Source organism: Eremomyces bilateralis (genome assembly GCF_010015585.1).
Source record: "Eremomyces bilateralis CBS 781.70 unplaced genomic scaffold P152scaffold_2, whole genome shotgun sequence".
NCBI lineage: Eukaryota > Fungi > Ascomycota > Dothideomycetes > Eremomycetales > Eremomycetaceae > Eremomyces > Eremomyces bilateralis.
In genome coordinates, this window is record NW_022985068.1 from 223,260 (window position 1) to 250,162 (window position 26,903).

The 26,903-nt window shown below is 52.5% G+C and overlaps 11 protein-coding genes and 1 non-coding gene across 12 annotated transcripts; 8 read left to right on the forward strand and 4 right to left on the reverse strand.

The window, feature by feature from the left end:
- The first annotated feature begins 3,074 nt into the window (after positions 1-3,074).
- On the forward strand, positions 3,075-4,270 carry P152DRAFT_110132 (uncharacterized protein). Its single transcript, XM_033673622.1, has one exon. It carries the CDS (start codon positions 3,339-3,341, stop codon positions 4,119-4,121), a length of 783 nt encoding a protein of 260 aa, XP_033537712.1. The 5' UTR covers positions 3,075-3,338; the 3' UTR covers positions 4,122-4,270.
- Positions 4,271-4,695: 425 nt separating this feature from the next.
- On the forward strand, positions 4,696-6,178 carry P152DRAFT_427840 (phosphotransferase KptA/Tpt1; the record flags this gene model as incomplete). The annotated part of the gene is made up of 3 exons (XM_033677312.1): positions 4,696-5,146; positions 5,381-5,476; positions 5,579-6,178. Exons 1-3 carry the CDS (start codon positions 4,985-4,987, stop codon positions 6,176-6,178), a joined length of 858 nt encoding a protein of 285 aa, XP_033537713.1. The 5' UTR covers positions 4,696-4,984.
- Positions 6,179-6,215: 37 nt separating this feature from the next.
- P152DRAFT_427844 (YVTN repeat-like/Quino protein amine dehydrogenase) lies at positions 6,216-7,941 on the reverse strand (the record flags this gene model as incomplete). The annotated part of the gene is made up of 5 exons (XM_033677313.1): positions 7,490-7,941; positions 7,396-7,434; positions 7,245-7,342; positions 6,611-7,193; positions 6,216-6,544 (listed from the first exon to the last, which is right to left on the reverse strand). Exons 1-5 carry the CDS (start codon positions 7,599-7,601, stop codon positions 6,216-6,218), a joined length of 1,161 nt encoding a protein of 386 aa, XP_033537714.1. The 5' UTR covers positions 7,602-7,941.
- A 268-nt stretch (positions 7,942-8,209) lies between these two features.
- On the forward strand, positions 8,210-10,021 carry P152DRAFT_454329 (septin). The gene is made up of 7 exons (XM_033678570.1): positions 8,210-8,394; positions 8,471-8,546; positions 8,607-8,723; positions 8,822-8,909; positions 8,962-9,099; positions 9,155-9,622; positions 9,677-10,021. The coding sequence occupies exons 1-7, from the start codon at positions 8,374-8,376 to the stop codon at positions 9,918-9,920; spliced, it is 1,152 nt and encodes a 383-aa protein (XP_033537715.1). The 5' UTR covers positions 8,210-8,373; the 3' UTR covers positions 9,921-10,021.
- A 2,531-nt stretch (positions 10,022-12,552) lies between these two features.
- P152DRAFT_388900 (uncharacterized protein) lies at positions 12,553-13,319 on the forward strand (the record flags this gene model as incomplete). The annotated part of the gene is made up of 4 exons (XM_033675954.1): positions 12,553-12,830; positions 12,882-12,982; positions 13,038-13,211; positions 13,267-13,319. The coding sequence occupies 4 exons, from the start codon at positions 12,553-12,555 to the stop codon at positions 13,317-13,319; spliced, it is 606 nt and encodes a 201-aa protein (XP_033537716.1).
- An 848-nt stretch (positions 13,320-14,167) lies between these two features.
- On the forward strand, positions 14,168-14,247 carry P152DRAFT_t9. Its single transcript has one exon. It is a non-coding gene; the product is annotated as a tRNA-Asn (tRNA).
- A 1,458-nt stretch (positions 14,248-15,705) lies between these two features.
- On the forward strand, positions 15,706-16,176 carry P152DRAFT_454334 (uncharacterized protein). The gene has a single exon (XM_033678571.1). The coding sequence runs from the start codon at positions 15,957-15,959 to the stop codon at positions 16,161-16,163; it is 207 nt and encodes a 68-aa protein (XP_033537717.1). The 5' UTR covers positions 15,706-15,956; the 3' UTR covers positions 16,164-16,176.
- A 431-nt stretch (positions 16,177-16,607) lies between these two features.
- Positions 16,608-17,617, forward strand: P152DRAFT_369524 (uncharacterized protein; the record flags this gene model as incomplete). The annotated part of the gene is made up of 3 exons (XM_033675482.1): positions 16,608-16,967; positions 17,056-17,373; positions 17,498-17,617. Coding segments are annotated over 3 exons (798 nt in total), but the record flags the coding sequence as incomplete, so codon positions are not given.
- A 155-nt stretch (positions 17,618-17,772) lies between these two features.
- Positions 17,773-20,276, reverse strand: P152DRAFT_454337 (longevity assurance proteins LAG1/LAC1). Its single transcript, XM_033678572.1, has 4 exons — positions 19,686-20,276; positions 19,291-19,604; positions 18,896-19,183; positions 17,773-18,823 (listed from the first exon to the last, which is right to left on the reverse strand). The coding sequence occupies exons 1-4, from the start codon at positions 19,840-19,842 to the stop codon at positions 18,119-18,121; spliced, it is 1,464 nt and encodes a 487-aa protein (XP_033537719.1). The 5' UTR covers positions 19,843-20,276; the 3' UTR covers positions 17,773-18,118.
- Positions 20,277-20,801: 525 nt separating this feature from the next.
- P152DRAFT_470143 (uncharacterized protein) lies at positions 20,802-21,119 on the forward strand (the record flags this gene model as incomplete). Its single annotated transcript, XM_033680940.1, has 1 exon — positions 20,802-21,119. One exon carries the CDS (start codon positions 20,802-20,804, stop codon positions 21,117-21,119), a length of 318 nt encoding a protein of 105 aa, XP_033537720.1.
- A 572-nt stretch (positions 21,120-21,691) lies between these two features.
- Positions 21,692-22,624, reverse strand: P152DRAFT_389041 (bax inhibitor family protein; the record flags this gene model as incomplete). The annotated part of the gene is made up of 3 exons (XM_033675963.1): positions 21,692-22,286; positions 22,348-22,418; positions 22,478-22,624. 3 exons carry the CDS (start codon positions 22,622-22,624, stop codon positions 21,692-21,694), a joined length of 813 nt encoding a protein of 270 aa, XP_033537721.1.
- A 1,122-nt stretch (positions 22,625-23,746) lies between these two features.
- On the reverse strand, positions 23,747-25,088 carry P152DRAFT_389753 (Pkinase-domain-containing protein; the record flags this gene model as incomplete). The annotated part of the gene is made up of 3 exons (XM_033676000.1): positions 23,747-24,068; positions 24,126-24,294; positions 24,350-25,088. 3 exons carry the CDS (start codon positions 25,086-25,088, stop codon positions 23,747-23,749), a joined length of 1,230 nt encoding a protein of 409 aa, XP_033537722.1.
- Between the last annotated feature and the right edge of the window lie 1,815 nt (positions 25,089-26,903).

Here is a 26,903-nt window from a genome sequence, read left to right on the forward strand (position 1 = left end):
TGGACCAAGTGGGTGCAATTTCACTTCCTCATGTGTGTTTTGAAGGATCGTGATATCTTTAAGCTGTTGAAGCGCAGCAACGTAACGAAGGTTGAGGATTTGAAGGACGCAAGGGATCGGTATGTGGCTGTTGACACTCGGCTCTGGATTACAGGAATGAATCAAAGAGACTCAAGCCACGATCACGATCCAAGAGATTTGACTCTTCGATTTCCTGCAAGCCAAGCCTGGGCTGTGAATTTGTATATCGGTTCAAATGAGTGTCTGAAGAGTGAATGTCGACCTGTATTCGTAATCAGTTGTCATTCACCATCACACCAAACAACACGTGTGTGAAGTAATGAAGCTCGGCGGCACCAGCATGTGTCTTCACTTGAATGGTTTCATGCGGCCATACCATATACATTTGAGATATTGGAAACATGCATTGAGTCGGAACCGATGGGGTAAAAGCACAGCGACACAGTTGGATGGCACTCACTCTAGGTCAGCACTGGTCGTCATGAAAGTAAAACCGGAACGACAGAAAGGGAATTGTATGCGGTCGAGATCGATCGAAATGGCACCGGGCCGTTCTTGATAAGGGAAGACCTCCTGGAGTCTTCTGATATATTCGATCTTTCCACGAAGAGCCTGGGACATGAAAGGGAGAAGATGGCTGGTCCGGAAAGGGAGGGATGGTTCGAGGTAGAGAGGGGGATCGTCGTCAACGATGACGACCACACTGGAACCGAATGAATCAAATGAATGTAAAAAAGGTATCACCGGACACATTGAACGGCAAAGGAGAGGGTCTGAAAGAGAATGACGGCCTTGACCTTCGAACGAGAAGCGTAACGGACAAAGTGGTGGAAGGTTGAGGTTGGGTAAAGCGACCTGATGTCGTTGACGCTACAGTTACACGAAACGCCACCGCATGACAAAGTTTGATAACGACAGGGCACAGCCTGCACTCTTCCTGCACCCAGGCCTGCAGACTTTAATTGCTGACTGCCAGGGGGAGGGGACCGCCTGGTCTGGCTTCGTATGCACGTTGCGGCAGGCCAGCAGCAAACGAATATCTACGTCCCCAGAACTGGAGTCGTGATTCGTGAGGGAAATGATGAGTGGACTCGCTCAGTGGACAGCCTGCCGCACAGCCTAACTGTTCTTAACTGTTCCCAAGACATTTGTCCGGAAATACCCCACAGATGTGCCGATTCGCAACGCTGACTGGTGGAGGATCGATCTTGAAACACATGGCGTCTGCAGCCAGCAAGTCCCTCCTTGGATCTACAGGGGCCCTCATGTGGTCTTTTTCGTAGTTCAGGCGGGCTTCAACACTGTTCTGCACTCCGCTGCAGGGCTTTGTTTCTGATCGGCAGTAGAGGAGACAAGAAGATTGAGGAGCAAGCCACGCGGGTTGCTTACTGGGTCGCTGGTTGCCGCTGTGAATCGTTGGGAGAAGGAAAAAGTTGGGGGTTGATGGGGAATCAAGTTTCCACTAACACGATTTCTCGGACTCTCTCTCACAGTGCTCCAATTCTCCATCAAGGATCCCAGATTCATCAGTGTAGGGTACGTATATTTCTTACTCCAGTCCCATTTCTTCTTTTTCTACCATGGTAAGTTTCATACCTCCCAGGTTCTCTTTGGCAAAAACCGATGGGTCCATCAGCAGCATTGGACGTTAGCTGTTGGTGCTGAAGCAGGCCTCGTCAGTCGTCAGCCAGATTTCGCCGGACGAAATGACGAAATGACGAAGTCCAGCGGCGCTTCTGTTCCAAATTTCTATGCCATATCACACCCTCATATAGTCCGGTTCGTTCGGAAAACAAAGGGCTTCATGGCCATTTTCATGCGACAAAATACGCATCGGACTGGGTGTCCGCCTGTCCGGTAATTAATTTCTCCCTGCGAAGGGCAAATCTTCGGATCAATTCCCGAGCCTCCTTGTCATCTGGATGCATCTAGCATCATGCCTCCGGTCTTACCCTAAGTTATTCCGGAAGATCCCATTTCATCAGATCGTTCATCACGGATTCATGGCAACTTGTTTTGCCATTTGTCGCACAGACCTTTCAGACCAGATTAGCGGCTCATGCTTGTTCCAACTCTACATCATACTAATGAGGATGAAATTCTACACGTCACAAGCGCCCGTCATATCCACCAGTCATTCCATTTGTCGCTTTGCCATGGCGCCTCTCTGTCACCTTTGTCGAGTTTGGTAAATTACAAGTCAAACTTTGGTAGTACGGGATGAGACATCGGATGGAGGGAACTATTGATTCAAGGTGATGGAGGTGGGCGTGATAGTGGTTGAAACATGCCTCGTTTGAACATCGATATGGCCGTTTCGACCGATTCGTTTCTACATCCCCAATTCCACCTTCTCATTCGCACGTCTCATGTAATCTCCGATAACAAGGAATGTTTGGTTGTTGTTGTTTTTGTACCTATTGCTTTGTCTCAATAATATGAAGCCAGGCCTTTGTTTTTCATATCATTGACTGCTACCATCTATCAAGTCCTCTGCTCGGTGTCCATTTGATATCATATTCTCTTTCTTTATGCTAGCGTCCTTGATTTCAGCTTCGCTTAATCAGAGTTCGGATGCGTCCGCCATAGACGATGTCAATATTGTGGCTGGGAACATACGTCACTGGGGATACCGACGGCGTCTCAACACTTCTCGCTTGTACAGCTTCTATGGCTGTGTGATGTGTCGCCGTCATTCCCTGCAATCTTTCCGAGCAAGGCCAGTTTAACACCACATGAGATGGCGGGAGACTCGAGCAATCCATGTATCGCCCGCAATCGGTACGCATTTGACATGACTTTGGTTTCCGCCTAATGCCTGGTTTGGACCATATCCGGAGAGGATACCTCTCTCCACGATCCCTTCCCCATCACGTCACTAGGTCCTACAATCATGGTATCGAAGTCCTCGTTCGCAGCCAATCTCAAGCTCTACTGCGCTTGTCGACAGCAGAAACGCAGAGTAGTCCCTGCTGAGCGACTTTGGGTTTGAGGACTCTGGTAGTGAGTGTTCACAGGAGGTAGATTCCACAACATCTTGTCAAATGTATGTATCAAATGGGCGCGACCAGCAGCACACCAACACATCCGACACAGGCCAGAAAATTATAGGCATGCAGTGCTTAGGAGATTGAATAACACGACGTATGCCCTTCCCTGAAAACATGGTGGGAACACAAACCACGAAATATGCACCCCGGTATGTATTGTATGACCATGCATATAATTATAAATTATCTTGGGTTCAGGGTTGTTGATCTTTGAAAAGCTACCTTAGGGATTTACACTGCCACGAAGTCATTTTCCGCCAGAATTGAATGGCCCTCTTTTCCTCAAATATATTTCGTACAGGGGGGTTAAAAAGGGGGAGTGCCTGGACTCTGGACTCCGGACCCCAAACAGACGTGGAATCACATGCTTCCTCTCTTCCTCACTCTCATGCTATCAGGATCTTTCACCATCACCTCGCCTTTATTGACCATAATATTTTATTACAAGTCACTAAGCACCTAGCGAATAGTACCCTAAATTGCTCTGATCGCTTGTATACATCGAGAGACATGTATCTTATGGTTCACATCTCCAGTGCGACCTGGCAGCTAAAGCAGAACGGGAGAAGGGAATGCTTCAAATGCCACCGACCTAGGCATGGGTACGGCAACAATGACCCCAACCCTTCCGAATATGTTAGTGTCCGGCAAAGGAGAAGGAGGAGTAAGACGCAAAAACCCGACCGTGCCTTTCTTCCCTTCATATTTTGGACTTGCTTCCGGTCACCGAACGGAGCGTACGGTATCTATCCCATTCAAAGTCTTTTCTTCTCTTTCCTCCAGAGTCTTTCGTTCATAGACTTGACTCACTATCTTCCTTCAAGATTTTCGTATCAACTTACAGGCCTTAAACTTATCAAAAAATCAGGTTTCCTTGTCCTATATACATGTCGAATCACTCATTTGTTTCGTCGTTTGATATTCATACTTCTGTGTCTACGTTTGAGCCCATTTTCTCACCCTCGTTGTTTTAAGTTTCTGAATAGTTCAGTCTACCAATTCCCTAGATTGGGGCCATGGAATCATTGTGTTGTAGCGTTCGGCATTTGATTGCATCTGACTGAGACCACTAGTACGGTGCAAGTCTAGGAGTATCGTCCCTTTTGGCATGCGAGATGATCCAGCTTACTATAAGCTAGCAGCTAATAGCTTTGCTCATACCGCCCAATCCAGGTACGTTCGATTGGGATTTGGCCTTTGTGCTGATCATCGTCTTGCTCTGAAGTGCCTCCTTGCAAGAGAGTCCAAAGATGGTCAAGAGTTGACAGCAATTTTCAAGGCTTTATATAGCTACTACAGCGCTGTTGGGGAACTAAGATTGATTCTCATGCAGTAAATACTTGATAGACTTAGCATAGCGGAATATCGAGTGTATAAACAGAAGAGAGCAATATTAAGGGGTTTTGTATGTTAGGAGACATAATAAGAACATTGGTCATGTGATCGAGCAATTCTCGCTGCATACATGTATCGAATGGGTGTCACTGTCTTGTAATATGGACAGTGACCTTAAGAAATAGAATCCTATGGATTATAAGCTTATAAATATAATTCAATAACCCTCTAACCATTTGTTGTGCCTATTTATCGAAACCGTCGATTGGTGAAGTCAACATGATGTGTGACGTACGGTACCTGAAGTTTGAGGCACCAACTTGATGAGACGTAAAATTCCACTGTCCAAGATCCGACACCTTCAGCCTCAATTTACATCTCCCCTAAACAGTGGCCAGTCATTCCGCTAAGCATAAAAATCGAATCGGATCAATAGAGAATTCCATTCTACTCCGTACTAAAGTGTCATCGCCCGCAAAGCTTTCAGGTGTCCCGCCGGACCTCTCTTCGCACCAGTCATCGTGCGACCTCAGCCCTTCAATCACCTATAACGAAGCTTCAGGAGTCTATCAATTCAGATGGGTAAAGGCCGGGATAATCGCAGGCGCGAAGCCGCAGGCGGTGGGCCGCCGAGTCGTGAGATGATGGTCTCGAAGAAACTCAGCTGGCTGTTACGGCACGGGGCAGAAAAGGAGGGATTGAAGTTGGGCGTGGGCGGATACGTGAACGCTGCTGATGCGGTAAGTTGCGGAAGATTTTCGTGGAAATCATTTCGGGTCTTTTAGAGAAGGCCGTTCATTTTATTTTTATTTTTCTGTCAATTGCGTTTGAATATTCAGCAATGTTGTGTCAAGTCCCTGGGTTGCTGCTTTTATATGCGCGGATCCAGCATCGCCCCCATATATTCGCCAGAAACATCTCAATCAAACCCAGAGACGGCAAACCCGTTACCGACCCCCAACTAACTTTCCCAGCTCAACACCCGCTGCCTTAAATCCCTCAAAGTCACCTTCGACGAACTCCAAACTGCCGTCGCCACCTCCGACAAGCAGCGCTTCTCCCTCATTCCCGTCGCCGAAGGCCCTAGCAGCACGTCATCCTCCCCCTCCACCGACACCACCGACTCGCCCACCATTACCGTGCAATCCACCACTCCTTCCACCACCCCGCAGCAAGCCCCCGCGCCCCCCGCGCCCCACGACGACCCCTCCCCCCCCCCCTCTCCCGCCGCCGCGACCCCCGCGCTCGCACCCACCGACCCGCGGAACTACCTCCTCCGCGCGAACCAAGGTCACAGCCTGCAAGTGAACAGCGAGCATCTACTACGGCCGGTAGAGTTGAGTGCGACGGGGGGCCCGCGAGACGACTGGCCGCCGATGGTGGTGCACGGGACGTCGCAGGCGGCGTGGGAGCTGATCCTGGCGAGCGGGGGTCTGAAGCGGATGGGGCGGGTGCACGTGCATTTCGCGACGGGGGTGACGGGGGACTTGGCACATTTGCTGGAAAAGGGAGAGACGGGTGGGGTAGGGGGGAAGGAGGGAGATGTGGATTTGCCGCAGGTGATTTCGGGGATGCGGCGGTCGGTGGCGGTGTTGATCTTTGTGGATTTGGAGAAGGCGTTGAAGGCGGGGTTGAAGTTTTGGAGGAGCGAGAACGATGTCATCTTGAGTGAGGGGGATGAGGACGGGGTGGTAAAGAGCGAGTTCTTCCACCGGGTGGTGGATAGAAGCGGTCGAATTCTTATGGTTAATGGCGAGGTGATCGAGGAGTAGACCACCACTTTCCTGGAGTACAAATACAGCGAAAGAGTTACAAGTCCATGTACCTCCTCCAGCCAAGCCGAACACAAGTGCGCTTATTCTCCGCGCCTACTCTAATGGCGTACTTCTCCCATCGAGCATCAAACCCGGCGCCAACCACGTGCAGATCCTCATCGGTCGTCCATCCAATGAGTCCTTTGACCGGTTTGATTCCAGGTCCGCACCATTCCCGCTTGTTTTTCATGGCACCCACGAACTCCTCTTCCTCATCCACGCTTTCGAAATGCGCGGTTGCAAAGGAATAGTGGTCCGAAAAAAGCCGTGGCATCCCGGGTATCTGTGCCAGAAGCCCGTATTTCTGTTGCGTTTCTGAAGGACCTGGAGCATCGATGATCACTCCATCTCCACTGGACGTATATGACGCGGCCGATGGGGAAGCCGAACGTTTGGTAGCCGATCCCGATCGTTGTCGAACAGCTTCAGTATTCGCTCCTGGGCTGAGGACCTCCTCCAGATCGAAGATGTGCAAGGTCGACTTGTCCGAGGTCACCGCAAGGTACTTGTTTGACGGAGAAATGGCCAGGGAGAAGATGGTGGAATACTCCACTCCGCGACGGAGTTCCGCGAGCTTGCTGCAGTTCGAAGTCGACCACACGCGGATGAGGGTGCCAGTTTTGCTAGCCGACACCAAGATCTCCTCGTCGTTGCTCAAGCTGATGGCCTGGAGGGCGCTGTTGTGGGCGGGGATGATGCTAACATTGCGTGTTTTGAGATCGACAAGACGGATTTGGCCAGAAGTGCTTGCAGGGAACGCGTAGAGCCGCTTGCCAAGGCAGCATAACCCCAAAGGATTACTCGCCGTGTCCAAAGATTGCAGGAGTTCTGGGCGATCTTTAAACGTGTAGAGAGTCATGCCGCCCTCGAATATGACCACCAAGTACTCTCCTGACAATCGAACGCCGAGAACGGTTGCGCCGAACTCCATAAAGAGGAAGATCTTTCCTGTAATATTGTTGATGACTTGGATCTGCGCGACAGTCAGTCCAATGCTTCCATGGTATGACAGGCAAGCACTCACTCGGTTCGGAGGAAATTGCGGGTTCTTTCCACCTCCAACCAGTATTATATATTGGGTGCGCCTGAGGAGCCGGACATGTCCAAGTCCGCCATCGAATTCTACAGTATCGTCAACATTGGATGTACCGCAGCGGACACGGCGTACAACGAACCGACGTCGGCGAGGTTCTCGCATGTCTTGGTCTCGTACACTACAAACGGTCAATATCGTGCTGTTGGACACGACGGAGATAGGGCCAGACATACTGCGATATCCATCCTCCAGGGCGGCTGTGAAGACCTCCCAGGTGTCATTGAATAAGACATTGTTGACTACCGGGCCTAAGGCTTGGTTAATGGGATGTCTAGTGTTCATCATGGAGATGTGCACGAGGTGGGAAGGCTCCGAGTATGCAGTAGATGTCTCTATAGGTATGCAAATAAAGAAGAGGTATAATAGGATATAATTGAAGAAGTGGCCAGGCGGGAGCGGTCAGGTATAGTCCCAGGCCGACGAATGTCGCTCACATTCAGGTTCGTCTTCAGTTGCGGGAAAGATATATGCGACTGGAACCATCTTGTTCAATTCTAGCCCAAAGGATAAAAGCCTAGGGGATAAATAGCGATTGGTATGAATGGTGAAGCAGTCATAATAGTTGAAAGGAAGAAACAAGAATACAAAGATGAATTGAAGGTCGAATTCACTAAGAAGCACCGACGTCCGCCTGATAGAGGCATGAGCCCATGACGGAGCCAAGGAGAGCAACCACGAGCTCAGGGCTGCTGAGCTAATCCCCTTAATGCAACCTTACTGCCTTATCGCCTTACATATGGCACTGGCACGTGCACGTCGCGCACGGATCTCTACTCATCTCTTCCGGGGTCCCAGGTTTCCATGGGCGCTGGAACAACAGATTCTCCCCAGCCGAGCTCTCCAGAGCCCGTCCGAAAAGGGGAAGGTGCAATTGAACCCCTTAGACCGTGCAACTTCATGTTTCTCTCCTGGCTCTCCAGATTTCTGTTGTTGCTTCAAGCTGTCATTTTCCCTCCACTCCCTCTATCCCCTCTCCACCCATCCTGTTCACCATTCAGTCAACCGTAACCGCGTTTGTCGCGTACCTTTCACACTCCGAATCCGTTACTATCGTGTCATGTCTTCTCCAATGAATGCGGTACGTCCCATGCGCCATCCCTTGCTCCTCGAAGCTTCGTGGAGGTTAGCCCGGATTCTAATGTTCGGGAATATAGATCAAGATCCGCAGGAAGAAAAATGTCAAGAAGGGCATTCAGTTCTGCCTGATGGTGTGCGGTGCCTCGGGCACAGGTAAGCCATGTTCCTCCGTTGCCCGATAACCTGTTTGCTAATCAGTCGCCCGCAATTCAGGCAGAACAACCTTCGTCAATACCCTCTGCGGCAAGAAGGTCCTTGAGCACTTGGACTGTGAAGATCCCACTACTGCTCATGTTGAAGAGGGTGTGAAGATCAAGCCAATCACCGTCGGTACGCAACATCGTATTCCATGGAACCTTGCCGATACGGACACCTTTTGAAACACCGCACACGTGGCTTGCAGCAGTACGCTGACATAAATCGCCCAGAACTAGAGCTCGATGAGGAGGGGACGCGCATTTCATTGACAATCGTCGACACTCCGGGATTTGGTGACCAAATCGACAACGAAGCAAGGTCAGTGCTCGCCGTAGCATCGGACGAGGAAGGAGCTGACTGACCAAAACAGCTTCTCCGAAATCGTTGGGTATCTCGAGAGGCAATATGACGACATTCTCGCCGAAGAGTCAAGGATCAAGCGTAATCCTCGATTCCGAGACAATCGAGTCCATGTTCTCCTTTACTTCATCACCCCAACTGGTCATGGGTAAGTGACCACGAATCAGCATGCGATCATCAGTTTGCTAAGCCACGTGGAACAGTCTCCGTGAACTCGACATCGAACTCATGAAGCGCCTCTCGCCCCGCGTCAATGTCATCCCTGTCATCGGCAAGGCCGATTCGCTCACTCCCGCCGAGTTGGCCGAGTCCAAGCGATTGGTCATGGAGGACATCGAGCACTATCGCATCCCGGTATACAACTTCCCCTACGACATCGAGGAGGATGACGAGGACACCGTGGAGGAGAATGCAGAGCTCCGAGGCTTGATGCCATTCGCCATTGTCGGATCGGAAGATATCGTGGAAGTGCACGGCCGGAAGGTCCGCGCGAGACAGTACCCGTGGGGTATCGTTGAGGTCGACAATCCCCGACACTCCGATTTCCTGGCCGTTCGTAGTGCCCTGCTGCACAGCCATCTTGCCGATCTCAAGGAAATCACCCATGACTTCCTGTACGAGAACTATCGTACCGAAAAGCTCAGCAAGAGTGTGGAGGGTGGTGCCGCAGCGTACGTATTCTGTTCCCATCATGCATTTCGGGCCCCAATCTAACCGCGTCACAGAGATTCATCCATGAACCCCGAGGATCTCGCCTCCCAATCCGTCCGGCTCAAGGAGGAGCAACTCCGCCGCGAAGAGGAGAAACTGCGCGAGATCGAATCCAAGGTGCAGCGCGAGATCCAGGAGAAACGACAGGAGCTGCTTGCACGCGAGAGCCAGCTCAAGGAGATCGAGGCCCGGATGCACCGCGAGCAGCTGGCGGTCTCGAACATGGCGTCGCCCGAGCTGCGCGACGAGGAGGCATGAGTGTGTCGAAAAGAACTTTCTCACGGCGCAAATATCGGGTACAGAGGGTTCGTTTGAGAGCGGCTGGTGCATCTGGCAGGGCGGTTCTGCTCCGGCAGCCCTGGCCAATTTCCCGCTGTTGGAGTCCTATACCTCGTTTTCGATGTGCACCAAAAAGCTCCTCATGTTTGTTGTTCCAGTTCGAGCGTGATTGCGGATCCTGCCAAGCGGGTCATGGAATAGGGTGTGTGTGGGCTTTTCATATCTTACCGGACTACTGGATAGAGGTGTCTGATTTGTCCCCTCCGCCTGCATTTCTCCACCAAGCAAAAAGACCTCCTCCCTCTTCTGTTCTCCTTTGTTCCATTCACGTTTCTAAACTTCACTTTCACATGCGTTTCGATACGTCTTATTCCCCACAAGTTCTGCATGTAGCAAAGTTCTAATGAAGTCGAGCGTTACCAGCCTGAGCTGTTCCCCCGCCGCCCCCAATGCGCCATTGGCCCTGTCCATCAACGTGAATATATTAGCCGCGTATGCATTCGATAGACTTCGGGCAGCCTTATAGCTCGACGCACGCAAAGCTTGGCCGCTGCAAGCGCTCGATCCATGTCCCCAAACCGTTCGTCTCACGTAGTCGCGTTAGCCGGATTCACCATGGACCTATCCTCTTTCCCGGATGGGCATCCCCATCTGCGTTGCTTAGCTGCATATCAATGTTGCCAAAAACGCCGCCATCCTCACCTCTCAGTCTTCACCCGTTCTCCATCCGGATGTAGAAATGTGGAACCCTCATCCTAGCCCAGATGCGACTTCGCCTCACCAATTCGATGTGATAGATCCTCCAAGGCGCTTATCGCGCACCACCAACCATATTCGACATCCTGGTAATCCCTACTGCATCCAGTGCCACCTACAGCGCACCGCTGACTAACCGTTCTGCCCGGCCTCCCCTACCGCTCCATCTCGCAGTCCTAGTATTTCGCGGATGACGCGCATGACGCGCATAAAACCCCGGCGCGAGAGAATGTGAGCTATCGCCAACTCGCTCCCTCGCCGTCCAATCATCCATCGTGATTGGCCCAAGCGCCACGTTCAACATCACATCTTCACATCGATTAAATCCACCACCGCGGATATCACCTCATGATTTGCGCCTGCGTTCCCCGAATGGATCGATCCTCTATCTCGCTCACTCCCTGCCACTGACGTGTGCTTTCCGCGCCAACCGCCAGCCGTCGTCCTAAGTGGATGAGCCCGCCCTCCTCAGGCGAAGGTGGTGAAGTGCAGTTAGACTTCGATTTATGACCAGAATCGTAGTGACATGCAAGCGGCATCCTTCACCGTGAACCGGTCTGATCCTTGCCGCGTCTGATTACCCAAAATGCAGCGTGCACGTGAAATGTGCGCACAACATTGCCCTCCTGGTGCACGCTTCGCTTCGCTTTTCCATTCACGACGATGGTGTGCCTGCATCAGCCATCATGGCTTCCTCCGCCTCGGTTTCACTCCCCATATTTCAAAGAGTCTGGTTGAGGCCCATCGCCGATCACAACCTCTCGATTCCGATTGTCGCTGAGTGATCTCCGCCATTGAGGAGGCAGCGATCTCAGCTTGGCGGCTTGGAGGTTGGTGGCTTTTGAACGGACGCGTAGATGCCGCCGGAAAGGTTGCGATTCCGGGGCGACCATTGGGCGGAATGGAGGTTGATATTTCTAACCGCTCGGCGCTTCATCTGCCGGTTGTTGTTGAATATGACGTGCAGTAGAGTACAGTGGCTTCACAACTCAGCGGGGCCACTCGACATGGAAGGGACCAATAAAGATACATTGCGATGATGGACATGCGGTCGACTTACCATGGCCCTTCGTTCCATGTACTATGGTACGGTAGACCCCCTTTAGAGTCCATTTTCAGCCGCACCTAATCTAGACCGTTCTCTGGTACTGTAGGCCTCGCTCCCAAAAGCGTTTATCAATCCTTGTTGGAACCGCATCGTCTTTTCCATGTTCACCTTCTGCGTCACCAAGAACGTGCCAATATAACTATGATCCCGGTTTTACGTCCGACCGGATTACCGAATAAAGCTATGGTTCGTGAAAAGCGTCCAGGGGTCTTTCATGTCGTTCATAATTCCACCCGATCTCAGTTCATCCTTGTTTCCTTCGTGTCTTGGCTATCAATATGTTGAGTCCGTCACGTAAGAGGCGGAACGCGCGCTTCGAGAATAAACAGCGTCAAGTAAAATATAAATGATGCCATCAATGGTATACCATCCTCCTCCATCTTCGGTCTGCCGTTCTGGCTTCTCCTCGTGCGATTGGGTAAACCGATCGAGATGGCCATCCACGGTTGTCCGAACCAGAGGACCTCCCGGCCCCTGGAACGTAGAACCATGCAACTGTTGCGCTTTACCTCACTCCCTACTGTATCGGATCCGCTCCGAGCGATTCCTATCGAACGGGCTCTTCCCACCGGAAGTCCCTTTTGCAAGCTCTTATCCAAATCCTAGATGTATCTTATATCTTCTTCTTGATTTCCTTCAAGGGTCCTAATCTATCAATCCTTCTCTGCCCGTATTACCCTGTGACCCCCTCATCCTTATTCTCTCCAAACGGTAGTGGTATTAGCTTGAGTACCGAATTCGTCCACAATGGCCATCCAACAGGACGTCCCTCTCGCGGCCCAGGTGCTCGCCACCATCGGCACAATCTGCTGGTGCGTCCAGCTCCTGCCCCAAATCTGGCAAAACTACCGGCGCGGCAACTGTATCGCGTTCCCGGCCCTGACGGTGTTCATCTGGGCCATCTCTGAGGTGCCGTTCGGGGCGTACGTGATCGTTCAGGACCACGCAATGGCGATACAGCTGCAGCCGCAGATCTTTGGCGTGTTGTGTCTGGTGTGCTGGGGACAGTGTCTGTGGCTTTCTGGGTATGTTGGTTTTCATGATAGGAGATGATGACTGTGCTAACAGTGCTGCAGAAAATGCTCGAAGCTCTGGGCAACCTTCTGGCCGTTCTTACTGGCTGCTGTCATGGCAGTTGGACAGTTCTTGCTCATCTGGACCCTTCGAGTAGGTTATCGTAACTAGTGTTTGTAAAATGACGATGCTGACTGAACGAAAGCCTGGATTTCTAGCCGGACGCACCATGCCAATCAAGGTCGTCTGGGCTTTCGCTGCGGCAGGTCTCGTCGTGGGTCTCATCCCGCAATACGTGCAGCAGTTCAAACGCCAGGGGAGGAACCTTGGATTTAGCTGGGGATTCCTCGCCGTGGATCTAGCCGGTGCATTATTCTCTTTCTTGGCCATGGGTGCGTTGTGATTCCACAATTTTTCGAAAGCAGATATTGATTAGGCCATTCGCAGCGGTCCGGAAACAGTTCGACGTGTTCGGTGGCACTTTGTATCTTATCGTGTAAGTTCCCAGTTATCTATCCGATCGGACCCAATTGACTTCTCTTCAGCATGGGGATGGAACTCGGCTTTGTGATCTGGCATGGTTATTGGTGGTTCAATGCCCGTGGGAAAGCGAAGAAGGAAGGCATATCATTCGGTGAATATGTCCGGAGGCTTGACGAGGATGAGGGCATCATCCACTGGGAAAAGACAGCTTTCTGGCGCCCTCTTTTCCGTTCCGTCAAAAAGGAAGAACATGAGTTGTCGCAAAAGGCTCGGTCAAGCTCTGAAGGGTCCACCTCTGAAGGGTCCGCGTCAGTCGCAAATGCCAGAGATGTCGCGGATGTGGAGAAAAATGCTGGGACCTCGAGTCGTTTAAGTCCTGTGGCGGAGCGGGAGAGCGGATAATCGATCTTGTGGACTAAAAGTACTATTAAATTCTAATTATAGGATCATTTGGGTCCGATAGATGCTCGTCAGAGAGGAATCGTGATACTGTTTGGGTTCCTATTTGACTGCTAGAGGGATGGAGATTAGCTCAAGGGTGTTATAATTGATAGAACCACTCTCCTAAACTCGTCTCCTACTTCCTTGCCATCACATTGCCAAGTCGAGTCAATGCGAGGACCAACAACGACTTCGCATAGAGTAGCCTGGGTGGAAAGATAAACAGTTCATGAGAGGTTGGACGGCGTCCTTTCTGGGTGTTCAGGAATATGGAAATGATAGAGCAGTTCGAGATCGGGAATATACCTTAGCCTCTCTCTAGTTTAACGATTGTAAAACCGTGGCGACAAAATAATAACAAAGAGGAACAGTAGACATATTTTCTGCTCATAGGTTGTTTGCGAGAAACTTAAAAAAACCCCCACCAGCTATGGCGCAATTGGCTAGCGCGTGCGGCTGTTATTTGACACCGCAAGGTTCTAAGTTCGAGTCTTAGTAGCTGGGACACTTTGTTTTTTGACCTTTTTGACTATAAACTGGGGTTGAAGTAATGAGCACGAAGTCTTGAAACTCGAATTGTTTTTTGCCAGTTTAATTATTCACATGATATTCCATTTGGTTAGGGAGATGTCCACGCTCGCGCTGGGTGCCACGTAGGACACGAAAGTTGCCAGCACGGCTATCGTGAATCACCATTAGTTTTTGATCTCACTCCATTAATCCACAGATTTAAAACATTCCTCCTTTGGAGTTCGTTTTGCCATGATATTCCACTTGTGCTTTGACTGAGCTCTTGAATTTGTCAATCATCAGAGTGCTCCCATTTCAGGCTTTTAAGTTTTAACAGGCCTCACAGCGGAGCTTCAGGGGCGAGCACCACACAGTATGTTAGCTATTTTACGATTCCGGTTGGATTTTGACATATATATCTTTCCACTAACTGAGAACCCAGGCAACCAATACATGAACCACAATGGGCTCTCTCCTATCCCTTCCAATGGAACTCCTCGACATGGTCACAGCATCTCGGGAACGCCCAAAAGATATATTCGCGTTCCGCTCGTCCTGTCGAACTTTGCGAGACTGTAGCTAGCTTGTCTTAGGGGATCGATATTTCAGAACCCGCACTTTTTCCCTAAGAAGGAGGTATCTGGATCAACTAACGGAAATTTCCGAACATCCTATTCTTGCGAATGCTGTCCAAGCCCTGAATATTCTCATCGACGCTCACGACGAAGCGCACGTTACCGATCTATGCCACGACGAGACGTGGATAGTGTACTGCGCTCTGTTGTCCCTTACCAATTGCAAATTGGTAAACTTCGTCCGCTCTGATGATCTGATTTGGACACTGCCCATGGCATTTGCTCCATGGGGATTCAGTAGACTGGAAAGGGCTTTGGGCTCTGAAAAGTGGTGGTCACGAAATATATCCGACGATGCAGAAACGATTGCACTCGGTTCACAGAGCGAGCCCACACTTCGCATGCTTTTCAATTCGATAAACCCAAGCGATATCTCACTCAAGAAGAACTACTTGCAATTCATTCGTTCGGTCACTCAAATCGTCGAGACGTTTCGATACCAATTTGAAGTTGGCGACATCCGGACTTGCTGGTCTCTCACGTTTGATTCAAATGGCATGTATGGAGAAAAAAATAAGACTAAGGAATTCCCTCTAGAAAACACCATACTGCTCAGTCCTGACCTGGGGAATCTTGATGTCCTTTTCACGGAACATACCGGCAATTGCGACAAACTGATTTCCCAACTTGCAGAGGGACTGCACCTCCCTGGACTGCGATCACTCCATTTGAGGAAATGCTCTGGAAGTGCCAAGTCCTTGCGGCGACTCCTTTCCAACCATAGGAAGAGTCTGGAGGCACTTTTCCTACGCGACTTCAGCATCAACCTCAGGAACCTGGAGGGAGAGATCGAAGCCGACGTCGAAGGGAACTGTTGGGTGTCTGTGATGCATGATCTGCTTGAGTTCGACCTGGATGCTCTCTCGGTTAGCAATTGCTTGATAAATCAGCAAAGCATCTACTTCACGGATACTGAAGGGAGACGAGGCCAGCGGTTTTGAGGCATCTGGAGAGAGTGCGGTCCTCGAACAGCTAAGAAATATGACAGGCGTTTCTTACTATGGTCCTAGCGAATAGGTAGTAAAAGAAACGAATACTGAGCAGGAACTGGAGGAACAAGTGCTAGAGATGACGAAAAGGGTGCTTGGCGTAAAGCACCCCTATACGCTAATCAGCATGAACAACCTTGCTCGCATGTGGAAAGAAACTGGCAGAGAAACTGAGGCTGTGAATCTTATAGAGGAGTGTGCGCAGCTGCAGAAGCGAATCTTAGGACTTGATAACCCATATATCCTGCCATCGTCCACAGCTTTAGCTAAGCGGCGGGCAGAGTGAGAATGCTAGTATGTAGTTCCGAAAAGATGCGGCTGAGATGAATTGGTCAATTAGGTTGATAATAAACCGCCTTGGCCAAATTGTGCACACGAGAACGCTTGGCCTACATAAGGGGAAATACCTCGAAAAACGGCGTCAACGCCGTCAAGCAACCTCGGCAGTCAGTGCCCGGTTGCGGGATGGCGCCAGTGAGCAACCTACCGAGTACGGTAAAAACAAAGATCTACTTAATGCTTATTTGTATATTGATAGATCAATAGATTATACGAACAATACATCCAGGTTTCTTGGGGCAACATAAAACAATAACTTAAGCACCGCCAGCCTTCCCCGCTATCCATCCATAACGCACCCATCGCAAGTCGTCCCAAGCACCAAAGACCTGAACCACCCCTCCGCACCCAACAACTTAATCTCAACCTCTCAATGGCAGCCCTCCCCTCCCCCCCTTTCATCCCCCTCCCCTCCATCAATAACCTCCGTGATATCGGCGGCCTTCCCATTTCCTCCTCTTCCACCACCCCCCTCACCGTCCGCCGCGGCCTCGTCTACCGCGCCGCCAACACCACCACCCTCGACGCCGCCGGTGTCGCCAAACTCCAATCGCTCGGCCTCGGCGTCATCTTCGACCTGCGCGCCGTGCCGGAGATCGAGCGCACCGGCGGCGTGGAGGAGCTGGAGCGCTTGCTGGCGGCGACAGGGGGCGTGGTGGAGCGGCGGTGGACGCCGGTGTTCGAGGAGCAGGATTATGGGCCGGAGACGATCGCGTTGCGGTTTAAGAATTATGCATTTAATGGGACGGAGGTGGGTTGCGACACCTCTCTTTTCATGTTCACAGCGACGATGTGGCGGGGGAGATATCGAGACGGAGCGACATAGCTAACTGCTTCAGGGCTTCGCCATTGCGTATGCCGCCATCCTGAAAAACGGCGCCCCGTCGTTCCACCGCATCCTCACGCACTTCGCGCGTCCGGATGCCCGCGCCATCCTGGTGCACTGCTCGGCGGGCAAGGACCGGACGGGGGTGTTCAGTGCGGTGCTGCTGTCGGCGCTGGGGGTATCAGACGACGATGTGGCGGACGAGTACGCGCTGACGGAGGTGGGGTTGGCGGAGGCGAAGCCGACGTTCATCGCGCGGTTGATGGAGCATGAGGTGTTCCAGGTGCCGAATGGGAGGGAGGGGGCGGAGAATATGACGACGAGCAGGTATGTGATGGGGTTTGTTTGGGAGTCACCGTGTTTCGGGCATGAAGATTGGGACGGACATGGTGTGGAGAGTTAGGAGTGGCGCGGGAAGGAAGGGAAATGCTAACGTTGTGGAATCATGTAGGAAGGAAAACATGCTCGCGACCCTCGACTTGCTCCGCCGCGAATATGGCAGCGCGGAGAAATATCTCCTGGACTTCGTGAAGCTCCCGCGGGCCGACCTCGAGGCGATTCGACGGAAGATGATTCAGCAGGGAGAAGGGGAGCCGGTGGTAAGATCGACGCTTTGACCTAGCGGATCACCCATAGCTAATCGACCCGATGTGCGAAGGGTTCGTAAATCGTAACTCACTGCCGGCGTGGAAACTAGGAGAGGTGACGACGGGATGAGAGAAAGGGTCCATGAGAAAATGACCGTTTCGGTTGCTTCTTGTTCCATATACGGATGAGAAAGTACCAGGGTATCTAGCGTGAAGGATTGCCCCAAATCAAAAATTCGATCTGACATAACGAAAACCAAGTAAATGCATCAAGATGCCGAGTGTAGCATGTAAATATATGTTTCGGCAATCCAGCGACGTCTTTCCGTCCGGACCATGCTAGTGTAGTCGGAAACGCAAATCGCATCACCGCCCGTACAAACGTGCATCGCAGGAAGATGCTATGATGGTAGAAACCCCCGAAGAAATGAAACTCGTCAAGAGGAAAAAAGCAACGGGAAAAAAAAGCGGTCGCCGACTGGACCCTCATCAAGCCGGCTTGTCGCACCCGATTCGACCCAGCAACTCCTTCCGATCCCCATGACCCGGGATCGAGATGCCCGTCGCCCGTCCACTCGATTTCCGATACGGCCGCGACGCCGGCGGGCTGTTTTGCCGCACGAACCGCAGCGCCTCGGCGCCGACCTCCTCCTCGACGTACGGCTGGGGTGGCGCCGACCCCAGCGTCAGCGAGCCATTCGTACCGTCCACCCGCGACCGGATCGCCTTCGCCTCCACGTCCTCCACCATCTTCTCCACCAAGTTGTCCTCCTCCTCTTCCTCCCCTTCCTCGTCGTCGTCGCCCTCGTCGTCGCTCCGGGAATCGTCCGCGGGCTTGCCACGCAACACGCTCAAGGCGACGCGGACGATCATGCCGAACCAGATGATTAGTAGTAGCTGTAGGGAGAGCAGCAGGCCGAGGAACCAATATCGGATGGGGTCGTTGTAGCAGACGGGGCCGTCGGGATCGACGTAGGCTTGGAAGAGGTTCTTGACGATGTCGGTACCGCCGTCGTAGCTGAGGCGGGCGCCGGTGGCGCTGTCGTAGCAGCCGATGCTGATTGTCTGCGAGTAGATGGAGTAGCAGACGATGAGGTAGCAGAGGTGGCGGGTGAAGAGCCAGGTGATGATGAAGACGCCGAAGCAGGCGTCGCAGGCGGTTTGATATTTGAGGTATCGGAGGTTTTTGGCGGCCTATTTCCGTTATGTCAGTATATGATTAGGTTCTGCGCGGGTCTCTCCTTGCATTTCAAGGGGACCACGTACCGAGAGGAAAATGTCCGACAAATCCATGAGGCACAACACCACGTTTCCAACATTCAGCTGGTAAGACATGTAGCTTGCCAAGACCAGGGTGCAAGTGACGATGTGGTGGGCGAACATTTGCCAATGATCTTTCCTTCGCTCTTCGATGTGCACCACGACAATCTGCTGTAGCCAGAAGGCGAATTGTACGAGGTAATACCACTTCAGCAGGCCGCCCATCTCCCGGTTCGGGAAGTCGGTCCACATCTCGTCGAGGTTCAGCCAGTATTTCGAGTGGTACATGATATACTATCCCGGAACCCGTTAGCAATCGACCTCTCACGAATATACCCCTCAAGCGGCCGCCCCTCGGACGTCTCCTCAAACAGGCAGGAAGGAAAGAAATGCCAACTCACCATCCCCATCGGCCAACTAATCGAATAATACACCACCAACCACGCCTGCTCGGCGAACCGAACCAGCTCCTTCGTCTTGTACACGCCTCCCGCCGAGGCGAACGGCTTTAGGACGTACTCCATCATCGCCACCCGCAGCCCCATGATTACCATGGTCCACGACGCCACGAAGGCTAGGTCGTCCCATCCGCGGATATATTTCCCTGTGGATGGGTCGTTGTGGGGGAGGACGAAGAGCGGACGGGTGCGTCGGCGGGCGGCAGGGAAGTTGGCGTGGATGAAGAAGACGGTGAGGAGGTAGGTGAGGGAGATGTCTGCGGTGGTGTTAGCGTTTGGCGTTAGATGTGCGGACGTAGGAAGGGGATGCGGTGGGAGGAGGGGTGCCATTGACGTACGGATTTGGTGGTCGACGAGCCATGCGCAGAGACGAGCTACGGGTCCGCGATGGCATGATGGTGATAGATCCTCGCTGGGGATCCTGAAGGGACGGGTTAGTTTGGGGTTGGATGTCTTGATTGTGCCATTGCTTGTCGACAACGTTCTGACGGCCATTATCGAGTTGGGCAATTGCTGCGTCTGCCGCTTGGACAGTTGTTCGGGTGGTCTGATGTTGGCAGTCTACCCGTTGCCGTGCTCTATGTGATGGTTTAGAACAGGGGATACGGTCGACCGAAACGAACGAAGCAGCGTTGAGGAATCTCCCGGCTGCCAATTGTAAATCAAAGTAACGAATGGTCGGGCTCTGCGGTGATTCCGCAGAGAAATGCGAAGAATACGGTGCAACGAGTGGCGGAAGAGTGGAAGATGGAGGAGAGGGCCAAAAATTGGTAGAATGGTATTGGTAGAATAGTATTCCGTACTATGTTGGAAGTGCACTCCGTAGAAGTGAACGGAGTAACGGGGTGCCCTGTGTGGCCGTGGGCTTTGATCCTAACACACCGTCCCGTATATGGTTTAGCGTGGTGTTTTAAATGATATCTTTAAGTGGGATTTTTAATAAATCGAGGGTACCATTGGATGCTAAATTGCTGGTAATACACCGCACATACGTAGTACGATCTGGCGACAGCTCTCCAGGCAGCCAAGCTAGGTATATATCGTTGACTCTCACCATGTCGGATTCTGGTAACTTCTCATTCAAACCAAAGGCTTGAACCGATTAGATCTTAGCTTAACCCTATTTGTAGAAGAAAATCCAATGCGCCTTGTGAGCCGACAGAGCGGCGCAACCATTACCTATTCGCGGCAACATCGTGCAGAAGAGGGGCCACCGAGTGAAGCCCAACGAAAAAGCCGCTATCAAACTCGTCCAGCACTACACAGATATCCCAGTTCCCAGAATATATCATAATATCATTCATCATACACCGCCGATGAAGGCTGTATCACGATGAGTCTCATGCCGGGATTAGAATTAGAAACCTACTGGAACGACCTCGACGACGCCATCAAGGAGTGCGTCTGCCAGGAAACTTGGTCTCTAAGCCGCCCGAATTCCATCACCACTTCCAATGCAACGCCGAGTCGCGGACGGCACCGTATCCAGCGACGTCCTAATTACCGCTCTACACCTCAAGAACGCAGACCCCGCTCCCCTAGCTACCGCCGACTCCCTTCGTCAACGCATCTACCGGGGCTGCTACCGCTTCAACGGCCGTCGCTACGCCAAAGATCTCCCCACCATGCTCCCCCGATCATCCATTTCCGTATTCACGCATGCTGACATCGCACCGCAGAATATCATGGTGGACGAGGAGGCCCATGTGTGCGGGATTTTGGACTGGGAGGGTGCAGGATGGTATCCCGAAATTGGGAATTTGCGAATATAATGAAACCGTCGATGGAGACGGTTAGCAGGCATGGATGGAGCGAACGGCGCCAAAGAAGTGGGATCTTTGAGGGGAGAGTGGCGGCGAGGTGGGTGTTGTTCTGAAATCTGAAGGGACTGGATGCGGCCACTAATGTTTACGCTTATATTTTCATTGGCTGGTGGTTTATATGATACAATTATTAGAAGCCGGCATAGTCTAACTAGCGTAATTGCGAATGGTTTTGGTTTCGCGGTGGCTCAGGAGATGGGATTCTCGCGTTCGGGGTGGATTTAGCAATCGGCGTCCGAGCAAAAAGCAATGATTGCGGGGTGACCTTACTCAGTTTCCGCTTAAAGAAGAGTTGTGTTAAAGCGAGTTAGACAGATGAACCAATTAGGTGGCGAGATTGAATAACATGCTCGCTCTTCGGTTCTGATTGAAGGCCGAATACTTAGGGAAGACAGGTAATACCCAGCTCGGAGCAGGGACGATGGCAATAATACCACAAATGTTTAACGCAAACTCATCTCCCTAACCACATCCCCAGTCCAATCACATCCTAACCATGCTCTTTCCGCCCACGCCATCGCTCAGTTACTGCTCTGGCTATTAAGGATCCTCAGAATCGCCAAGAACAAATTAATGATATCCAAATACAATGAGATCGCAGCCGCGATCTCCTCCTCCACATGATAGTGACGCATGATCAGCTGTGTGTCCACGAGGATATACCCACTGAACACTAGCGCCGCTAGCACGCCGTACACCAACTCCGTCGTGCTGCTCCGCCCGAAGAACATCGTCATGAACCCGAACAGGATCAGCACCCACAGCGCACCGAACAGGTAGGGCATCCAGGACGTGAAGTCGTACTTCGTCTGGCACGCGAACAAACTCAGCGCGACGAAGATGCCGAGGGTGAAGATGAGGGCCTGCAGCACGATGCGGGAGTCGTAGAAGGAGGTGATGACGCTGATAGCGTAGGCTTCGAGGGCGGTGAACCCGGCGAGGAAGACGAGGTTCATCGGGTAGGATTTGCGCTTCCAGAAGGTGAGGCCGAGGAAGACGAAGGTGCCGATGAGCGTCGTCCACATCATCCAGGCGTTGGATTGGATCCAGGTCTTGTAGGCGGGGGAGAAGAAGGAGATGGAGGCGAGGATCGTGGTGGCGAGGAGTTGGACGGTGCTGGGAATGTCAGTACTGTTCCCTCTATCTAGAGTATCCTCCTGATATCGTATCGACTTACAGAATCGCATACACCTTCCGAATAAACTGCATCCGAATATCCAACGTCGCCTCCGCGACTACACCGCCGAACTACATCCCACGTCAGTCTTCCGCATCTCCTTCCCATCTCCTTCCATCCCAACACATACCTTGAAATCATCCGGCAGATTATCATCCTCCGTCCGCGGCGCCAGTGGATCCGACGACTCGGCTTGATATGACGGTGGCGGCTGGCTATACGAGCTCTCGAGCGGCTCGTCGACGGGGACGGGTTGGTATTTGGTGTTGGGCGCCATCGTAGGTTTGCGCATGCAGCGGGCGGTTCGATGGAGGTGGTATGTCGTATGTGATATGTCGGGTCTTTTGGGGAGCGGTTAGGTCGGAGGGATAGGATGAAGCATGAGGAGAGGAAGGGTGGACTGAAGGGATGACCCGGATACCGTCACAGAAACCAACCCTCAGCCTCCGAACCAAGGCTGCCAGGCTATGAGGCAGAAACTGCCATATGTGAGGCAACAAGGCGTCATAATGCGAGCGGGGCGAAGCAACATCCGACGCACTTGATTGGTCAGGAACAAAGCCGTTGTCGAACGAGGCAGTTATCGATAAGATCACATGATGCAAATGAAAGCCCAGCGATGCTTACGAATGCATGCAATCGGTCTGGACTCTGGAGTGACTGTACTCCTGAATAACGGAGGTAGAAGACAGAGCTACGAAAGAAAAGGAGTAATATCATATACTAGAGGACATCATTGATGATCTCCGTAATACATTTAGGTAGGAAATCTTTTGAAAGCGGCATCAGAACCCAACCAGGGCCCCCCCAATTCATTGATGTAGCACCAGTCCCAGACGGCAGAGGTAAGACACTGTAAGCAGTGTAAAGGTATATAAGACACCATATATGGTCGTATCAGCGAATAGATACATGCATATAACCCCCATAAAATCATCCCGCATCGCTAGGCGCTCCGACACCACCATCCCCCTCCACAAATAAAAAGGTCACCTCCCCAGTGTATCGTGCATGAACGGACACACGCGCAACGACCGTGCCAAAACCAAAGCCGCCAATCCAACGACGGACGCAGATGCGCGCTGAGAACATACGGGATCAAGCGACGTGGCGCTCGGACTTGAGGACGATGGGAATGGGGAGCAAACGAAGGGCGCGAAAATGCAACAAATGGCGGGAATGCGTGCGGAAGAACGAAAGATGCAGAGCAGCAGAGGGGGGAATCGTGGCGCGTTGTAGACATCCGTCATCATCTCATCACCGTCTCGTCTGGGATACACCGAGTGGTCCGTCGCTCGGTCAAATGCAATAAACACCCTCCCATCCCATCTCGCCGCATATCGCTTCAATCGCCGCCTCCGAACCTCAAAACATCCCCTCGGTCTCACCCCTCCATCAATTAAAAATCCTTAAACGCCTCCTCATACTTCTCCCTCAACTCCCTCGTATACACCTCCTGCTTCTCCGGCTCGGGCTCATACTCATCGAAATGCCGCGTGTCTGCCGGCCCCTGCAGCTGGGGGACGATCGGCCCCTGCATCTTCCGATGGAAGACCGCGTCCCAGTCGACCCCCCGGAACCATGGGTGCGCCTTGACGGCCGCGGCGCGCCCGCGGATGTTGCCGAGCCGCTTCGACGTGTCGACCGTGCAGAGCTTGGCGATGAGGTCGCGCGCGTCGGGGGACATGGCGGAGGGGTAGCGGATGTTGCCTTCGATGATTCTAGGAGAAAAGAATGAGGATTTGGAGAGGTGGGAGGGAAGGGGAAGGGGGACTTACTGCTCGTAGATCTTCATGGGGTTTTGGTCCCAGAAGGGGGGTTGACCGACGAGGAACTCGTAGATGAGGATGCCAAAGGCCCACCAGTCGACTGCGCAGCCGTGGCCGGTGTTTCGGATGACTTCGGGGGCGAGGTATTCCGGGGTGCCACAGAGCGTGTACGTCTCCCCTATGATCGCGTCAGTATTATTCATCGATCTAGATCGGAGCTAATTAGGACGTACGATTCCCCACCGTCTTCGCGAACCCGAAATCCACCAACTTCAAATGCCCATCCGCGTCGATCAAGATATTCTCCGGCTTCAGATCCCGGTACGCAACGCCCTCCTTCTCATGCAGATACTCCAGAATCAGCACGATCTCCGCGGCGTAGAACCGGCTCGTCGGCTCGTTGAACCGGCGCGCCCGCCGCAGGTAGCTGAACACCTCCCCGCCGGGACAGTAGTCCAGTAGCATGTACAGCGACTCCTCGTCCTGGAAGCTCGCCACCAGCGTCGTGATGAATGGATGCCCTGCCACGGCGGCCAGCACGTTCCGCTCGTTGCGCACGTGCTCGACCTGCTTTAGCCGGATAACGTCGACCTTGTGGAGGATCTTGAGCGCGTAGACCTGGTGGGCAGAGCGCTCGTCGTGGGGGTGGGTCCATCGGGTGAGCCAGACGCGGGCGAAGGTGCCGGTGCCGAGGGTCTTGATCTGGTCGAAATCGGCGGGGCGGAGGTGCTTGAGGGAGTTGCCGATGGGGCGGGCGGAGGTGGGTTTGTCGAGGAGGCGGTTGGGGGAGAGGCTGCCCGAGGAGCGGTGGGAGGGAGGCCAATGGGAGATGAGGAGCTGTTCGTGGTCGCGGGCGAGAGTCTCGGCGGAGCGGGAGGAGGAGCTGGAGGAGTAGGAGGGCCGGTAGGTGTAGGTGGAAGGGATGCTGTCGTGGGAGTCCGGGTGGTATTGGAGGGGGGAGGGGTAGGACATGGGAGAGGCACCGCGGTGGGAGGACGGATGGTGGGGCGAGTGGGTGTGGGAGGGAGGTTCATGGGGATGGCTGGACGGAGGACATGGATGCGAAATGTACTGCTGTGGCGAGGACGTATGACTATGTTGTGGGTGAGCCGGGTGGTGCGAATGAAGCGATTGCTGCGGCTGAGGCGGTCGCTGTTGCGTATGTTGTGATTGTGGCTCCGGTCGAGAAGGGTTGGACGGCGCATCGGTCTCCGTCCTCTCGAGATCGCTGGATGAGTCCTTCGCGCCCTTCGCGCTCTTCCCGTGAATGCCGTGCGGCAAAAGGTGGTGCATTGCGGCGGCCATGGGCTCCTCTAATTGCAAGCGTATTAGGCGGACGTAAGGTCTCCGAGGTCAATGGTGCACTCCGTTGGCGTATCTAGTTCGGAGCAGGTGTCGAAATCGCAGGACACGCTGGAATCAGCCCATTGCCGGATGCGCGGAGCGAATTGCGATGGAGAGAACGGAGGACGGATAGCAGAGAAGAAGGAGGAGGAGGGGCGATGTTGCTTTAGCGTTTTATTCCGGTGCTGCGGCGTTTTGGTGGCGGAGAATGGTGTTGATGCAGGCTGGTTTCGGCGTTTCGGGGATGTCCAAAGGATGCGGATGCGGATGCGGGCTGCGGGCTCAGTCGGTAGATTGGTCTCGTCTCGTGTCGTCAGTCGTAATTGGATCCCAAGGGGAGTGCCGTGGATTAAGTCTAACCCAAACCTTCCAACGATTCGAGTAGCGCAAAATAGCATTTATGAAACGGGAAAGTGGACGAAGGTGTCAAAGAAATGGAAGTGTTGGAGGGGAGAACAATGGATGGAGTGCCATCGGGAAGTTAAAGACCAAATGAAAGGCCGTTAAACATGTGTGTGGAAGAATCCCTTTGTCAATTTGGCTACGACAGGAAATGGAACGGGTCGTCATCCCTTCCAACTGCCCAGTCATAAAAAGGCAATTCCTCCACTCAGACTCGAGATATTTAGCCATATAACCCGATTGCTGGTTCCGGCAGCCCGACGGCCCAGCGCAGGCATGGCAGGGCACTCTGATGGCAGTCTTGCATCCTCCTTGCATCGACGTGGGATGTCGATAGTCATAGAGGATTGGATCATTGGAGGGCCCGCCTTGGGGGGATCTAATGTAGGGAATCCGGAATAGGTATTATTGAATTGTTGAATGTTATAGTACTTTATGCTACCACTCTATCGTACAGCCGAACATCCCACGCCGACCTGCAGGACACAGCATGAACACATTGGAATGGTGAATATCGATAGTCCGGGCGTTCCTCCTGGATGTCCAAGGCGGAATCATAATTCCAAGTCGTAAGATTCACTTGTTCCTGGAGTTGGGCGGATTTCACTTCACTTTCTTATTAATACACGACGTCATAGCATCTACTATTATACGATCCATTTCCTGGTTTCCTTCCGGACCCTGTCAACACCACAAGCACTCCTCTTCTGATGCCTAACATGAGAGATCTGCCCTCCCGTATTCCGTATTCCGTGACCAACCACCACATCACGCACCCGCGTCACCATGATCAGCCGCTGATGATGGATGAGCCAGGTCATATGTTCATTGTTGAATGCCATTTAGGGAGGTCATAGAAAACCGAGACGCCGGATATCTCGGGATACGAACCATTGTATACATAGGTGAACGAATACAACCACGGTCATCCGCTAAACTCCGAATCCATCGCGTTTCCCAGTCAGCGAACCTCATTGTCCCATGATAATCTTCACGGTACCTATACTATACTCCCCATCCCATAACCCCCCGCGTAAAGAA

Excerpts from the sequence above, each read along its gene's own strand:
- P152DRAFT_110132 (XM_033673622.1), top strand. The coding sequence starts at position 3,339 with ATGGCCCTCTTTTCCTCAAATATATTTCGTACAGGGGGGTTAAAAAGG.
- P152DRAFT_454329 (XM_033678570.1), top strand. The coding sequence starts at position 8,374 with ATGTCTTCTCCAATGAATGCG. Across the intron at positions 8,395-8,470 it reads TGTCTTCTCCAATGAATGCG|ATCAAGATCCGCAGGAAGAA; the intron begins GTACGTCCCATG and ends TCGGGAATATAG. Across the intron at positions 9,623-9,676 it reads GTGGAGGGTGGTGCCGCAGC|AGATTCATCCATGAACCCCG; the intron begins GTACGTATTCTG and ends ACCGCGTCACAG.
- P152DRAFT_454334 (XM_033678571.1), top strand. The coding sequence starts at position 15,957 with ATGACGAAAAGGGTGCTTGGCGTAAAGCACCCCTATACGCTAATCAGC.
- P152DRAFT_454337 (XM_033678572.1), bottom strand. The coding sequence starts at position 19,842 with ATGGCCGTCAGAACGTTGTCGACAAGCAATGGCACAATCAAGACATCC. Across the intron at positions 19,184-19,290 it reads TTAGTTGGCCGATGGGGATG|TATATCATGTACCACTCGAA; the intron begins GTGAGTTGGCAT and ends GTTCCGGGATAG. Across the intron at positions 18,824-18,895 it reads TGTCGGACATTTTCCTCTCG|GCCGCCAAAAACCTCCGATA; the intron begins GTACGTGGTCCC and ends TAACGGAAATAG.